General features: G+C 41.7%; 1 protein-coding gene across 4 annotated transcripts in view; it reads left to right on the forward strand.

Moving 5' to 3' along the window:
* Nucleotides 1-3,434: 3,434 nt before the first annotated feature.
* The window catches only part of UBXN2A (UBX domain protein 2A), a 56,814-nt gene continuing 42,649 nt past the window's right edge, over nt 3,435-17,599 (forward strand). Inside the window, exons 1-2 of one of the 4 annotated variants that reach the window (XM_032866932.1) lie at nt 3,435-3,582; nt 17,184-17,236. In XM_032866932.1, the coding sequence (XP_032722823.1) occupies nt 17,196-17,236 (41 nt within the window). In that variant the 5' untranslated portion in view covers nt 3,435-3,582; nt 17,184-17,195. Of the gene's footprint in view, nt 3,583-3,829; nt 4,014-4,181; nt 4,253-4,644; nt 4,747-17,183; nt 17,237-17,599 lie in introns of those variants that run through there. The other 3 variants (XM_032866929.1, XM_032866931.1, XM_032866933.1) reach the window with 3 other exon arrangements.

Consider the following 17,599-nt stretch of genomic DNA (forward strand, 5'->3'; position numbering starts at 1 on the left):
TGCCTTCAGCTCAGGTCATGATCTCAAGGTCCTAGGATCAAGCCCCGCATGGGGCTCTCTGCTCCCCAGGGAGCCTGTTTCCTCCTCCTCTGCCTGCCACTCTGCCTACTTGTGATCTCTGTCAAATAAATAAATAAAATCTTTTAAAAAATAATAAATGAAAGCGGGGATATTATTATCAACCTTATAGAAATAAAAATCATAAAAAAATATTATGAACAATTGTATGACAACAAATTAAGCAATCTCGATGAAACAGACAAATTTCCAGAAACATACAAATGACCAAAACTGACTCAAGAAGAAATAGAAACTGAAAAGACCTACAATAGGAGATTGAATCAGTTATCGAAAACCTCCTGACAAGGAAAAGCTCAGAACTAGATGACTTCACAGATTCTACTAAACAATTCTACCAAACACTTAAGGAAGAATTGACACCAATCTTTCTCAAAATATTCTGAAAAATAGAAGAGAAGGAAACACTTCCTAACTCATTCTATAAAATCAGCATTATATTGATACCAAAGCTAGACAAAGATATCACAGTAAAAGAACTACAGAGCAAAATTATGAATATAGATGCAGGGGTGCCTGACTGGCTCAGCTGTTAAACGTCTGCCTTCAGCTCAGGTCATGATCCCAGATTCCTGGGATGGAGCCCCACGTTAGGCTCCCTGCTTGGTGGGAGGCCTGTGTTTCCCTCTCCCACTCCCTCTGCTTGTGTTCCCTCTCTCTCTCTCTGTGTCTCTGTCAAATAAATAAATAAAATTCTTTTCAGAAAAATGAATATAGGGGTGTCTGGGTGGCTCAGTCATTGTCTGTCCTTGGCTCAGGTCATGATCCCAGGGTCCTGGGGTGGAACCCCACATTGGGTCTCCCTCTCCCACTCCCCCTGCTTGTGTTCCCTCTCTCACTGTATCTCTCTCTGTCAAATAAATAACTAGAATCTTTTTTTAGATTTTTTTTTTTTTTTTACAGAGAGAGAGAGACAGCCAGAGAGGGAACACAAGCAGGGAAAGAGGGAGAGGGAGAAGCAGGCTCCCCAGTGAGCAGGGAGCTGGACATGGGGCTTGATCCCAGGACCCTGAGGTCATGACTTGAGCTGTAGGTAGACACTTAATGACTGAACCATCCAGGTGCCCCCAAATAAATAAATAAAATCTTTAAAAAAATGAATATAGATGCAAAACTCCTCAACAAAATACTAGCAAACCAAATCCAGCAGCATGTCAAAAGAAGTATATACCATAACTCTGAGTGGTATTTATCCCAAGACCATTAAATGGGGAAAGGATAGATAGTCTTTTCAAAAAAAATGGTTCTGAGAAAACTATATACACATGCAAAAGAATGAAGTTGGACCCTTATTTTATACCATGTACAAAAATTAATTCAAAATGCATTAAACACCTAATCTAAATGCTAAAACTATAAAATGCTTAGAAAAAATGGGAAAATCTTCATGACATTGAATTTGGGCAATGATGTCTTGGATATGACTCCAAAAGCATAGGGAAAAAAAGGAAAAATAAATAAATTGAACCTCATCAAAATTTAAAACTTTTGTATATGAAAGGACACCATCAACAGAATGAAAGAAAAATCCACAGAATAGGAGAAAATACAAAGCACATCTCTGATAAGGAATTAATATCCAGAAGACACTAAAAAAAAAAACAAAAACAAACCCCACAAAACTACAACTCAATTACAAAAAACAATCCTATTTAAAAATAGGCAAATATGGGGCACCTAGGTGGCTCAGTGGGTTGGGGCCTCTGCCTTCAGCTTGGGTCATGATCCCGGGCTCCTGGGATGGAAACCCACATCGGGCTCTCTGCTTGGCGGGGAGCCTGCCTCCCCCTCTCTCTGCCTCCCTCTCTGCCTACTTGTGATTTCTGTCCGTCAAATAAATAAATAAAACCTTTTATTTATTTATTTATTTATTTATTTTATTATGACCACTGGCTCAGCTGATAGAGCACGGGATTCTTGATCTCAGGGTCATGAGTTTAAGCCCCAGGTTGGGTGTAAAATTTACATACATACATACAAATGGGCAAAGGACTTGATTAGACGTTTTTCCAAAGATATACAATCATGAATAAGCACATGAAAAAAGGGGTGCCTGGGTGGCTCAGTCAGTTAAGAATCTGTCTTCCGCTTGGGTCATGATTCCAGGATCCTGGGATCTAGCGCCTCCACTGGGTCCCTGCTCAGGGAGGAGTCTGCTTCTCCCTCTCCTTTTGCCCCTCTCCCACTGCTCCTGCTCTCTCTCCCTCTCCCAAATAAACAAAGTCTTAAAAAAGAAAAAAATAAGCTCATGAAAAAAATGCTCACATCACTAGTCACTAGGGAAATAAAAATCAAACCCGCAATGAATACCAACCACTTCACGTCCATTAGGATGGCTATTATAAAAACAGCAAAACCCTGGAAAATAATGAGTGCTGTCAAGGGTATGGAGAAACCTGAATGCTTATGCATTGCTGCAGGTAATATTAAAATGCTGTACTCATTGTGGAAATCAGTTTGGCAGCTCCTCAAAAAGTTAAACATATGCCATATGGTCCAGTAATTCTGCATCTAGATACATACAAAATAATTGAAAGCAAGAGACTTAAATACTTGTATACAGATGTTCATAGTTCCATCGTTCACAATAGCCAAAAGGCAGCAACAATCCAAATGTCCATCAGCAGGTGAGTGGATAAATAAAAGGTGGGATATACAACAACGGAGTATTGTCCCCCATAAAGGAGAATACATTGTGGTACTTGCTATAACGTGGATGAACCTTGAAAATACAATGCCAAGTGAAGTAAGGGCAGACACAAAAGGACCAATACTGTATGATTCTGGTTATGTGAGGTACCTAGACAACGGCAGCATCAGGAGATAGGAGAGGGAAAAAGACTATTCCGACGGGGTGTGGAGGGTGAAGGGTCACTATGCCTCCAGGGGAACTCTGACCAGGGGATCTGCAACTGTCCCCAAGGTCACGCAAAAAAAAGGGGGGGGGGGCTTTTCTTCCACCGGGAGAAGTGAACAAAGCCTCGAAGGAACGGGGTGTGGGGAAGTGGGAGGAGCGGGTAGAGGTGGCAACGATCACACAGCCCATCAGTGTTTTGCAGGGAGGTGAAATTTCTCCCGAAATTTCAGGATTGGTGGATGAGAAGGGGTTGCAGACCCGCTCAGGCTGAGGGTGGGTCAAAGTTTAGGGGCCTGGTGGAAGGAAAGCAGCTTAACTAAAGTTTGGTCAAGTCAGGGGAGCCCGTATTTCGTCCAGATTGGTCAGTGAGTGCAATCTGTTCACCTTACCATTAACGAGGCAAAAACGAAGGCAATTTGGACGGTCTATGTCTGACCTGTCATAGGTAAAAACAAGGGGGCACGCGTGAGTCCTGAGTTACACCGGGAAGGGTGGTTCCTTGCAGTAAATCCTTTCGGGAGCACAAAAGGGTTGGGGATTTCTTTAACGTCGCTTTCCAGAATCACAGGGCTCGGGTTAAGTTCTACGTTGTCACAATGCAGGGAAATCTCTCCGCGGACTCAATCAGAGGCTGCGGAGGTACAGAGGTAAGTAGACGCTGGGCTATTCTTTGAGCCCACACCTCGCTCCCAGCATTTTCGGGGCCCGGTGAGGAGGCGGCCAGCGACACCGCGGGTGGCAGGCAGGACACTACCGCCATTATCGCGCGTCAGCTAAGCGCTGAGGAGGCGATTGCGGCGGCGGAGCCAAGCGGCCCCGCCCCGCGCCGCGCGCGCTCCCGGGTCTGCGCGGAGCCTGCCCGGCGCGCGCTCGGCGCCCGGCGGCGGAGACCCGGAGAGGCGGGCCGGGTCCCAGCGGCGCAGCCCGCGAGCCTCCGCGGGTATGGGGGCGGCGGCGCTCCTAGTCTGAGAGGCTCCGGCCCCGCAGCGGCGGTGGCGCCCGCGGCCCCTGAGCGAACCGAGGACCAGGCCGCGAGGCGACAGCGCGGCGCGGCCCCCTCCAGCGGCGGCGCCTGGAGGTGAGGGCGCTGCGGCCGAGCCGCGTTCGGCGGGGTGAGGGGCTGGGACGTCCGCTCCCCGCTGGCCGCGGGCGGGCGTTTCCCAGGCGGGGCGCTGTCCCGGGTTAGGGGGAAAGGGTGTCGTTGGGTCGTGCGGGGCCGCAGCGCTCGAGACGGTCTCGGTATCGGTGAGCCCGGGGTTCGGGCGGTTTCGTTGACGCTGGAGGCGGCGGCTGGGGCGAGACTCCTGGCCAGTTCAGGTGAGCCGCGTCCCCGGCCTGCCTCCTGTGCTTGCTTCCTGCGTGGTGGCGACCTCCGCGCCGAGGGCTTCCGTTCGGCGTTTGGGGGTGGGGGGCTCGGAAACTTCGAGTTAGACGCACTTAAGATGCCCCCGTTTCCCAAGGCGTGCGCTGCAGAAGCACGGTGCAGAAGTACCAGGCACGTTTGTTTGGGGGGGCGGTTTCTCAGGTCGCTTCGCCACCGAGTCGCCCCCGACATTCTTTTTGTAGGTTTCGAGTTTGCTTTTTTCCATGTTTAATTTTGTGTGTGTGCGCCTTTTTACTCGCAGTGTGTCGTTAGCAGTAAGGAACGTTAGGGTGTTGTCCAGCCTGGCTTCTTCCGTACATCATTTGAGATAATGGAAAATAAAGATAGGAATCTGACAGTCTTTATTGATGTCCGTGTGGAACTGGAAAGTATGACATTGTATGAACGACGTGAAAATCGGCCTCCGTATTTCAAAGTCATGGCTCAGGTGTGTTTTGGGAGTGTTTTACGTGTTTTTAAATTACTGTTTAGTTTTTAAAGGGGAAGACTCCTTAAAAGTTGATGTTACGTGTTGTGTGTAAATATGCCGGAAGGCGTATTGATTTTTTTTTAATATTTTATTTATTTATTTGACAGATAGAGATCACAAATAGGCCGAGAGGCAGGCAGAGAGAGAGGCAGGCAGAGAGAGAGGAAAGGAAGCAGGCTCCCCGCTGGGCAGAGAGCCCGACTCGGGGCTCGATCCCAGGACCCCGGGATCATGACCTGAGCCTAAGGCAGAGGCTTCAATCCACTGAGCCACCCAGGTGCCCCAGGCGTATTGATTTTAAAGGCAGTTAAATTCAGTGCATATTGAGCATCTGTTTATATCGCTGAGGTTAGTGCTAGGCGCTGATGGCGTCCAAAAACGAGAAGGAATGGTGTGCAGCATGGAGAGAGTGATTAATTAAGCAAGCAAGTAGTAATGATACGAGGCAGAATGCAGTATTAACAGAAACTCCTGTTTGTTGGGTACTGACTCTTAGCCTTGCACTGTGGTGTACACACACATGCGTACTTCAGTTACTCAGTGCTTAATGTTAATTAATTTATTCAAATTTTTTTAGTATCTACTGTTTGGTGAGTGACCATGATATCGTGGTGACCCCTGTAGTTTTTTTTTGTTTGTTTGTTTGTTTTACACAAGTCTCATCATTTGACCCTTGAGCAGTGAGTGGGTGGGAGTGTTAGGGGTGCCAGCCCCCACACAGTTGGAAAATCTGTGTATGAATTCTGATTCCCCCAAAACTTAACTACTTACAGTAGTATGGTATTGACTGAAAGCCTTAAAGCCAGTTAACACATATTTTGTATGTTACATGTATTAGGCTGTGTGCTTAATAATAAAGTAAGCTAGAGGAAAGAAAATATTATGAAGAAAATCATCATAAGAGAAAATACATTTATAATATACTATATGTAGGACATTTATAATATGCTATACTTATATATAGTACATTTATAAATGCGCTATTTAGAAATATCTGTATTTGTAGAAGAAAATCTTCATATAAGTAGACTTGGTGCATTTCAAACCTGTATTGTTCAAGGCTCCACAGTAAATGCCAGTAAACCTAGACAGAAGCTTAAAAAGGAAGAATATAGTATATTGTGAGAACAGGTAACAAGGGGATAACCAGCTTGGGAAATCAGTTAAAGTTTTCTTTGGAAAATAATCTTCCAGCGAAGATGTTATGGGTAAATAGGAATTGGTGAAAGGTGGCTCCCCAAAGGAGGGAAGAAAGGTCCAGGTGAAGGAAATAGGTTCCCCAGAGGGAGGTTAGGGAAATTTAAGGAACTGAAAGGTCAAAGCAAGTGGAATTTAGTGTGGAGTGCAAAAGGGGGCAAGAGAGATAATGCCAGGTCTTTTAAGCAGTGTTAAGAATTTGGGACTGGCTTTTTTTTCCTTTACCTTAAAGCTTTATAGTGAAATTTTCACACTACTCAAATGTGATGAGCTAACAGTACAGTGAACTTCTCTATAATATTAACCCAGAATATTGGACCTTACTTGAAGAGCAGTGGATGGTCATTGAAAGGTTTTAAGCCGGGAGATTTCCGTCAAATTTGTATTTTTTTTAACATTTTATTTATTTATTTGACACAGAAGGAGCACAAGCAGGCAGAGGGGCAGAGGGAAAGGGAGAAGCAGGCTCCCTGCTGAGCAGGGAGCCCTCAAATTAGTGTCTTATTCAAAAAGGTCACATCTGGCTAGCCTAGTGGTAGAGTGTGAGACTCTTGATCTCAAATCCCATGTTGGGGGTAGTTTATTTATTTGTTGATCTTTTTGAAAAGGGCATCCTGACTCCTGTGTAGAAACTCCCTTGAGGTGGGGACAAGAATGGAGTGAGGAAACCACCAAGAGATCATATTTGGGCCTAGAGTTGTGGCTGTGAAGAGAGAGCATATTCTAAGGATGCATAGTTGATCTCTCCTCACTCTGCTAATAATCTTATGTTTAGTCTTTCAGAGAAATTGTGGCAAGTTTTCTAAGGGAATTTGTGTTTGCCCTCGGTTTTGCAAGGTAGATAACACTTCAGAGTGGATCCCTGGAATGAAAATGTCTTGGTGTCAAAGGATGGCTGCCTTAGAGACTTTAACAGACTCTGCTAAAGTGCCCCTTTCCCCTGTTACTCTTGTCACTTATTACTTTGGTCCTTAGGGGTATTTAACTTTCTCATTAACAGTTTTTCTAGGAGAAGACAAAAAAGTATTTTCAGTTACTCTGATGGCAACTAAGATAAGCTGAAACTTTCCAAAATTTTTCATTTATTATTTAACAGTAAACTAGAATTCTTTAAATATACAAAGTATCTTTTGAAGTGTTTGATTTTGATGCTACTGTGATTTGTTTGCTCTTGGAGGCTTGGTGGCCGGCACTCCCATTCCATAAGTGTAAGTGAAAAGGACTCCACATGGAAATGTGATCCGTGGGTTCCTTTGTGCTGTGTTTAATGCCAGGAATGGCTTTATCCTTAAGGAGAAACTTCAGCTTCTACACAAAGATAGCATACTCCACGGTATATCTTTATAAACTTTATATACTTTAATCTTAAAAAAAAATTCAGTCTCTCATGTGCGTTTACAAAAATAAGTACAATTGGTAATATGCAGATTTTTTCTGCTTGAATTCTAACGTATGCATTCTTACTAGTCTGAATCTATTTTGACTGGATTTTTTTTCCGGTGGATATGTTCCAGAAAGCTCAGTCTAGTCTCTCTCCTGACTGATTTTATCACTGCAGTTGTTGGGAGTAAGTGGGATAATAATTGGGAAGGTGTTTGATAAACTGTGATACACAATAAAAATATAAGATGGTAGTGGTACTAATTGGAAGTAAACTGAAGCAAAATGAAGGAAATTCTACTCATCTGTCTCTTCTAATACCAAGCTTCATGCTGGTGACAGACATTTGTCAGATGGCTTTTTTTATTCTCTATAGTACAGTGCATGACTTAGGTTCATTTGTGTCACATGACTGTGATGACTGTAGTTGACTCAGCTGATACAAATAGATTTTACATGGCTTATTACATATTACTCATTTATGATAAATACCTAAAATAATGATGACCTTTTTTTTTTTTTAAGATTTTATTTATTTATTTGACGGAGAGATCACAAGTAGGCAGAGAGGCAGGCAGAGTGAGGGAGAGAAGCAGGCTCCCCGCTGAACAGAGAGCCTGATACGGGGCTGGATCCTAGGACCCTGAGATTATGACCTGAGCTGAAGGCAGAGGCTTAACCCACTGAGCCACCTGGGCACCTCTGATGACTCTTTAAATAATGACTTTATGTCCATCTTAGATTCAGTTTTTACTTCATAATTCTATGCCATGTTTGCTAATTCAGTATATTTATTCAGTATATTTATTTATTTATTTATTTTAAAGCTTTTAGTTATTTATTTGACAGACAGAAATCACAAGTAGGCAGAGAGGCAGGCAGAGAGAGAGGAGGAAGCAGACTCCCCGCTGAGCAGAGAGCCCGATGTGGGGCTCGATCCCAGGACCCTGGGATCATGACCCGAGCCGAAGGCAGAGGCTTTAACCCACTGAGCCACCCAGGCGCCCCCAGTATATTTATTAATTCAGTATATTTTTCTTGTTAGTTTGTAAACTCCCTAGGCTACTGTATCTGTCCCATTAACCCTTCCTTCCAGTGCCTTGCACATAGTGGTTGGAGGTTCAGTAAATATATAAAAGTTTTAAAAGGTTTAATTAGTGAAATCAAAACTAAGAGATTGGGGCGCCTGGGTGGCTCAGTGGGTTAAAGCCTCTGCCTTCGGCTCAGGTCATGATCTCAGAGTCCTGGGAATGAGTCCCACATCCTAGGATAGAGCCCCACCACATCGGGCTCTCTGCTCAGCAGGGAGCCTGCTTCCTCATCTCTCTCTGCCTGCCTCTCTGCCTACCTGTAATCTCTGTCTGTCAAATAAATAAATAAAATCTTTAAAAAAAAAAACAAAACTAAAAGATCAAAGTAAATCAGAGAAAGACAATTATCCTATGATCTCACTGGTAGGTAGAATTTAAGAAACAAAACAGGATCCTAGGGGAAGAGAGGAAAAAATAAAATAAGATAAAATCAGAGAAGGAGACAAACCATAAGAGACTTTTTTTTACTAAAGATTTTATTTTATTTTTTTATTTGACACAGGGAGGGTGAGTGAGTGGCAGGCAGAGGGAGAGGGAGAGGCAGATTCCCTGCCTAGCAGAGAGCTGGATGTGGGGCTCCATCCCAGGATCAAGATCAGGCCAGCCACCCAAGTGCCCCACCATAAGAGATTCTTAATTGGGGCGCCTGGGTGGCTCAGTGGGTTAAAGCCTCTGCCTTCGGCTCAGGTCATGATCCCAGGGTCCTGGGATCGAGCCCCACATCAGGCTCTCTGCTCAGCAGGGAGCCTGCTTCTTCCTCTCTCTCTGCCTGCCTCTCTGCCTACTTGTGATCTCTGTCAAATAAATAAATAAAATCTTAAAAAAAAAAAAAGAGACTCTTAATTATAGGAAACAAACTGAGGGTTGCTGGAGGGGAGAGGGGTGGGGGGATGGGGTAACTGGGTGATGGACATTAAGGAGGGCGTGTGATGTAATGAGCACTGGGTATTATATAAGACTGATGAATCACTGAGCTCTCTCTACCTCTGAATCAGTAATCTGTTATATGTTAATTAATTGAATTTAAGTTAAAAAATAATAATAAAAATAAACTTAACATGGTTTAAAGTAAGTGCTTCAAAAAACAAAAACAACCCCCCGGGGCGCCTCGGTGGCTCAGTGGGTTTCTGCCTTCTGCTGAGGTCATGATCTCAGGATCTGGGGATGGAGCCCTGTATCAGGCTCTCTGCTAAGCAGGAGGCTTGCTTCCCCCCCTCACCCCCCGCCTTCCCCCATCCTCTCCTTCCTCCTTGTGGTCTCTCTCTGTCAAATAAAACAATAAAAACAAACCCCTAAACTAAAACTTCATAGCTGTGTCGAAATTAAAACTTTAGTGTAAGCCTGAAGATGTTTCTTAACTGATCCTTGTAAAAGATTATGACAGAGTAACAGGGAAAGAGAAAAGAGCAAATATTATTGTATTCTTAGTATTTATTCGAGTCCTCAAAACAACCTTATGAGGATGAAAATCATCTCCATGTTACAGGTTTAGAGTTAGGGAAGGTGAATTACAACAAAGTCACCCAGCTCAAAAATGATATAGTCAGAATTCCATTACAAGTTGGTTTGACTCTAAGGTCATCTTCATTCTCTGTTGGTGTCATAAAACAAGTAAAAACAATTTATTAGTAGTTTGTGACTATAACATAATGAAAAATATTAGCGGTTTGCTGGAAAACAATAACATGTTAAAGGGAAATGTAGCGAAATACTTCAGGGATGGCTCCTCTTGGTTTTGCACTTGGCAAGGCACTGTGGAAAAAACAGGAAATGTGTAAGTCATGATATATGATATATGATATATGTCCTCAAGGATCTTAGATCCAGCTAAAAAATGTAAAAGAAACAACAGTAAACAGTCTCAGACAATATGATTTAAATACCAAAAATCTACATGATTTAGGAGAGGAATATTAATATGGATTTAATATTTTACCTTTATGATAGATGTGGGACTTGAAGGATAATTAGGATTTGAATACCCAGAAGGCTGGTTACATTATGAACAAAGAAGTGTTATCGGGCTGCCTGGGTGGCTCAGTGGGTTAAGCCTCTGCCTTCAGTTCAGGTCTTGATCTCAGGGTCCTGGGATCGAGTCCGGCATCGGGCTCTCTGCTAGGCAGGGAGCCTGCTTCCTCCTCTCTCTCTCTCTCTCTCTCTCTCTCTCTCGCTCTGCTTGCCTCTCTGCCTACTTGTGATCTCTCTCTGTCAAATAAATAAAATCTTAAAAAAAAAAGTGTTATGAACATGTTATGTTTATGACACAATAATAAGGATCATATCTAAACTAAGGGATTATGTTAGAGTAGTTGAAAATAATGTTAGAAACAGTACCCACCAGGATATAATGTCCTCAAGGGTTGGAATCTTTGTCTACTAGGTTCCTAAGCACCTAGAATCATACATGGTATATAGTAGGAGCTGAATAAATACACATTTTTAATGCTTTTAACAACTTTAAGTATAATTAATATGCAATAAAACGCACATATTTAAGACATACCATTTAATAAATATTTTTACCTGAATTAGTTTTCAATTCTATAATGCCCTTTTTAAAAGTATTTTATTTATTTATTTGAGAGAGAGCCTGAGCATGCTGGAGCAGAGGGAGAGGAACAAGCCGACTTGCACTGAACCCGGAGCCCTATGTGAGGCTCCATCCCACAGCCCTGAGACCATGACCCAAGCCAAAATCAAGTTGGACACCCAACCAGCAACCACCCAGGCATTTCATAATGCTTTATTTCTTTAAAAAAAATAAAGTAAAGAAGTAAAAATGAAAACTTTTCTGACATCTGAATGGCTGAGATGGGTGTTTATATTTTTCTCTATTTTGTGTATGTTTGAAAGGGAAGAATTTTAAAGGGAAGCAATTAAATAAAGGTTTAGAAATATGAAATTTGAAGGACAAAGTCTTAGGAGAAAAAATTAGTGGACATGAAATTCTGGTTCTCTGAATATGTTTTTAATTTGTTTTTTGCTTTGCAATTTTTTAAAATTAGAATAATATATACATATAGTTTAAAAGATAGTAGTGTTAGAAAACTAAGAATGCTCCCATTCCCTTTCCCTACGTACAACTGCTTTGAACTCATAGCTGTTTTTTCTGTTACTTACAATCCTATTTCTAAACAACGTGTACACTTGGAGTTATTTTTGAACATTGCCTTAAATATTGCTATTAGGATAGATAACCATTTTAGCTTTCTTATGTTTGCCCCCCCTTTACTTTCTCATATCCTTGTAATGGTTTTATTTTTATTTATTTATTTATTTTAAAAAAGATTTTATTTATTTATTTGACAGAGATTACAAGTAGACAGAGAGAGAGGAAGGGAAGCAGGCTCCCTGCTGAGCAGAGAGCCGGAGCCGGGCTCGATCCCAGGACGCTAGGATCAGGACCAGAGCCAAAGGCAGAGACTTTAACCCACTGAGCCACCCAGGCGACCCTCTCTTAATGGTTTTAGCTGATATGTTTTCTTTAGAATAAGTAAAAATATACACTGTTTTCTTTTTTTTTTTTTCTTTTCCTTTAGACCTCAGGCCCATCCTCGGTCCAAAGATGGTGCTTATATTTATCCAATAAACATTGTAAACTTGAAAACATTGATAATACTGTGTCTTGTATTTAACAATCATTTCTAATGGCTGCATTTTTTTAAATTTATTTTTTAAAGATTTTATTTATTTATTTGACAGAGAGAGAGAGATCACAAGTAGGCAGAGAGGCAGGCAGAGAGAGAGGGAAGCAGGCTCCCTGCTGAGCAGAGAGCCTGATGTGGGGCTCGATCCCAGGACCCTGAGATCATGACCTGAGCTGAATGCAGGGGGTTAACCCACCGAGTCACCCATGCGCCCCAATGGCTGCATTTTTAAAGCATATAGTTTGCATATAATCTAATCTATGAATCTTTATAATCTGTATAAATTATTGATACATAAAATCTTCTTGTCTGATTTATTACTTTGTAAATCTAATGCCTAATCAGATGCCTTCCATAAAATTAATATTGAGCAAGATTCTTTGAATGAAAGGGTCTATTTGCATTTTTAAGTTTAGAGAATAATTTGAAAAGCATTCCTGGAAGGAAAAAATGTCTTTTAGAAATACAGAATACTCGGGGCACCTGGGTGGCTCAGTGGGTTAAGGCCTCTGCCTTCGGCTCGGGTCATGATCCCAGGGTCCTGGGATTGAGCCCTATGTCGGGCTCTCTGCTCAGCGGGGAGCCTGCTTCCCTTCCTCTCTCTCTGCCTGCCTCTCTGCCTACTTGTGATCTCTGTCAAATAAATAAATAAAATCTTTAAAAAAAAAAAATACAGAATACTCAATAGAGTAGAGACATCCAGTTTGTCTTAGTTGTTGGATGCCATAGTCTTGGGTGCTGTGGCTTTAGTGACTCCTACCCTACCCTCTAGCTACAAGGCAAGAGTCTGGAGTGCCATTGATGGCGCTGTCCCTCCTCACTTGGTATTCCACACTCACTCCTCAGCCCCTTTACATTTCCTCCTTTTTCCTCGCCTTTCTGTTTCCTCTTGTCTTTCAGAGTTCTTCACAATTTTCTCATGAAAAGGTTAAGAAATAAATCTCTATCAATTTATATTCAATCATAATTAAAGCTAGAAGTATCTAAAACAACTTTCAATGATAGATATTTTCCAGAGCAGAGCCCAGTCTCCTTCATTAATTCTTTAATAAAGATTTTATTTTTTTTAATAAAGATTTTATTTTTTTGACAGACAGAGATCACAAGTAGGCAGAGTGGCAGGCAGAGAGAGAGGAGGAAGCAGGCTCCCCACTGAGCAGAGAGCCCGATACGGGGCTCGATCCCAGGACCCCGGGACCACGACCCGACCTGAAGGCAGAGGCCCCAACCCACTGAGCCACCCAGGCGCCCCTCCTTCATTAATTCTTAACAAAACAAAGGCTAAGTGGGGAATTAGTGCTCAACACAAATTCTTATGGTTTTTGGCCCAGCTCCATTAGCAGGCCCTAAGATCATTCAGACTGATTTTTTTTTTTAATCTGGTGAAAGGCTGCTGCCACCAGATCCTTAGTTACCAGATTAAATTCACCTCCAGATACTTTGGAGACTTTTTCTTTTTTTTTGAGAGAGAGCTTTACATGGTAGCAGTGGATTGCTTCTTGTGGCCATTTTCTCATTCTCATAGCTTTAGGACGGGTCTGGTGGGTATTATTTTGCAGATTTGTCTTCTATTCAAACATGCTTATATTTTTAAATAAAGGTACACTAACATGTTGTAGAAATACTCATATATTCTTCACACTGATTTTCCACATTTTTGGGAATTTAAAGGAACGACAAGGTAAGCTGTATATACAGAATTTACCCACCATAGCTGTTATTTGTTAGGAAAAATTAAAAGCAAACTAAATTCCCAGTAGTCATGGTATAGCTGCCTAATGGGATAATATGTATCCTTTAAAAATAGTTATGAAGCAATTTATATAGCCGAATGGAAAAAGACAGCACAGATATGAAAAATAAAGGAAACAAAAATCATTAATATACTAGCAGTTCATTTGAATGTGTATGAAAAATGGAGAGGAAGAAGCAAAAATTTAGGGATAATAAAAGTATGGATTATTTTCTCTCTTTTCCCTAACTTTCCATATTAGTGTTTTGCCTTTATAACAAAATATTGTGAGAACTAAGCAAACAAGTCAATGTTTAAAGTAGTCCAAGCCATCTGTCCACTGAGAGGTCCTGGAAACAATAACACAGTAGAAAAAACAAACATGCCAAACACCCAGATCTTGGTTTCTAAATACAGTAAAAAAAAGGGGGGGGGCGGGGGGGGTGGCGCCTGGGTGGCTCAGTCGGTTAAGCATCTGCCTTTAGCTCAGGTCAAGATCCCGGAGTCCTGGAATTGAGCCCTGTGTCAGGCTCCTTTTCCTTCTCCCTCTGCCTGTGGCTCCCCCTGCTTGTACTCTTTCTCTGTGTCAAATAAATAAATCTTAAAAAAAAAAAGAAAAAAGTAACCTTGGCTCCTTAGAGATAAGTCTGTTTCCAGGGCTGGGGCAGAGAAAGAACAAATGATCCTGGAGCATATTCTTGCTCCAGAAATTAAGAAGATGATTACAGGATGATAAATACATATCAGAAGGACATCACGCTGAAGGGATTCCCACTGGACAAATCTGGGAAATGGAACATCAAAATAAATGGTGATATTAGTGAGTTATAACTCATTGACTAGGGGTGCCTGGGTGGCTCAGTGGGTTAAAGCCTCTGCCTTCACTCAGGTCATGATCCCTGGTTCTGGGATTGAGTCCGTCATTGGACTCTCTGCTCGGCTGGGAGCCTCTCTCTGCCTGCCTCTCTGCCTACTTGTGATCTCTGTCAAATAAATAAATAAAATCTTTAAAAAAACCAAAACTCATTGACTAAAAAACCCATGAGTCCATACTCTTAGATCTAAAAAAAAAAAAAGGTAATAAATAACGAAAAGATGGACTATTAAGTAAACTTAACAGTCATGTGGAGTCCCTGTAACTAAGATAATTTCCAAATATATCTAAATATAAAATTTTGAAATTAAAGTTGAGGGGCTGTCTGGGTGGCTTAGTTGGTTAAGCGCCTGCCTTACGCTCAGGTCATGCATGATTCCAGGATTCTGGGATTGAGCCCCACGTTGGGCACATTGGGATCCCTGCTCAGCCCACTTCTCCTTCTCCCCACTGCTCATTCTCTCATGCTCTCTCTCAAATAAATAAATAAAATCTTCTAAAACAATTTATATTGTGGGGGCGCCTGGGTGGCTCTGTGGGTTAAGCCTCTGCCTTCGGCTCAGGTCATGGTCTCCAGGTCCTGGGATTGAGCCCTGCATTGGGCTCTCTGCTCAGCAGGGAGCCTGCTTCCCTTCTCTCTCTGCCTGCCTCTCTACCTACTTGTGATCTCTCTCTGTCAAATAAATAAATAAAATCTTTAAAAAAAAATTTTATATTGAGGGTCACCGCAGAATGGGAAAATAGGCAGTTGCAAGCTCATGTTCCCCCAGAAACATGAAACACCTGCATTAACTGTTAGGACCAACTTAGAACTCTGGAAAGTAGTTCTGGGTGTAGAGCAGCCAAGCAAATGCTGAATCAAGAAAAATGCAACTTAAGAACAACATGCAGTGGGGGTTCCTGGGGTGGCTCAGTGGGTTAAGCCTCTGCCTTCGGCTCAGGTCATGATCCCAGAGTCCCAGGATCAAGTCCTGCATCGAGCTTCCAGCTCCGCAGGGAATCTGCTTCTCCCTCTGATGCTTCTCCCCTCTCATGTTCTCTCTCACACACTCTCTCTCTCTCAAATAAATAAATAAAATCTTTAAAAAAAAAAAAAAAGAACAGGCAAAACACATAAAAAATGGTCAAAGGACTTGAATAGATTTTCTCCAAAGAAGATAGACAGATGGCCAATAAGTACATGTAAAAAAGATGCTCAACATCTAGTCACAATGTGATGCACTTTATTAGGATGGGTATTATTTAATAAAATAATTAATAAATAAAATAAATAAAATAATTATTTAATAAAATAATGGCTCAGTGGGTTAAAGCCTCTGCCTTCAGCTCAGGTCATGATCCCAGGATCCTGGGATCGAGCCCTGCATCAGGCTCTCTGCTCAGCAGGGAGCCTGGTCCCCCCACCCCACCCCGACCTGCCTCTCTGCCTACTTGTGTTCTCTGTCAAATAAATAAATAAATAAAAATCTTTTAAAAAACCCAGAAAACCACACATACAAAGAAACCAAAATAATATTAGCAAGGATGTGAAGAAATTAGAATCCTGGTGCATTGTTGGCGGGAATACAGAATTATTCACAGTAGCCAGAGGTGTAAACAGTCGAAATGTCCACGAACAGATGAATGTGTAGGGGTTCCTGGGTGGCTCAGTGGGTTAAATGTCTGCCTTCCTTTCAGGTCATAATCCCAGGGTCATGGGATCTAGCCCCACCTCTGGTCCCCGGCTCAGAGGGAGTCTGCTTCTCCTTCTCCCTGCCCCTGCCCCTTGCTCATGCGTGTGCGCACAGTACTAATAAATAAAATCTTGAAAAAAAGCCAGATGAATGTGTAAACAAAATGTATATACATACAGTGGAATATTAGCCATAAAAAGGAATGAATTTATGTTAAGTGAAATAAGTCAGACACAAAAGGACAAATGTACAATTCTGTTTATGTGAAATACAAGGCAAATTCATGAAGGTAGAAGGTAGAATATGGGTTACCAGGCCTGGGAAGAGAGAGGAATAGAGAATTATTTTTTAATGGGTACAGAGTTTCTTTTTGGTAAGTTGAAAGAGTCTTGGAAATGGATAGTGGTAATGATTGTACAACATTTGTGGATGTAATTCATACCACTGAATTGTATACTGTACATCTTGTCAGTTTGCTTGAATTGTAAGAATGAGAATAAAAATGTTTCATTCACTTTTGTGAATGAAATTTTTATCGTAATTCTTAAGAGTTCTAAAAGGAAAAAAAAATTTCTTGTTGGAAAATTATTAGACTCCCAAAATATATTTTTCATTTTTGTTTTACTCTGTCAATGGAAATGACAGCTTTGAGTTCGGTCACATAAGTCCTTAAGACCCTTTCATACTCCTTTGGGGATACTTAGTAGTTTATGTTAAAGATTATTAATGCATATATAAGAATGAACTTATCTTAAGTACTCAATTGAGGACTTTAGCTTTTGTTTGTTTTTACTTTTGCAGTAAGGCAAGAGAATGAAAGAAGTAGATAATCTCGAAAGTATAAAAGAAGAATGGTAAGTTAATTCAAGCTTTGCATTTCTTTGTTATTAATGCATTTCTTAGCATCTGTTTTTGCATTTCACTGACAAATGTAGTAAGTTTTCTTTTTTTTTTTTTTTTTTAAGATTTTTTTTTTTTATTTGACAGACCGAGATCACAAGTAGGCAAAGAGGCAGGCAGAGAGAGAGGGGGAAGTGGGCTCCCTGCGGAGCGGGGGGGGGGGGGGGGGGCTCAATCCCAGGACTCTGGGATCATGACCTGAGCCGAAGGCTTAGGCTTTAACCCACTGAGCCACCCAGGCGCCCCTGTAGTAAGTTTTCATTATGATTCTCTTTCAGTAAAATAGCTAATGGTAATCTTTTTTTTTTTTTGGAATA

Source organism: Lontra canadensis, unplaced genomic scaffold (genome assembly GCF_010015895.1).
Source record: "Lontra canadensis isolate GAN:19392208 unplaced genomic scaffold, GSC_riverotter_1.0 scaffold32, whole genome shotgun sequence".
Taxonomy (NCBI): domain Eukaryota; kingdom Metazoa; phylum Chordata; class Mammalia; order Carnivora; family Mustelidae; genus Lontra; species Lontra canadensis.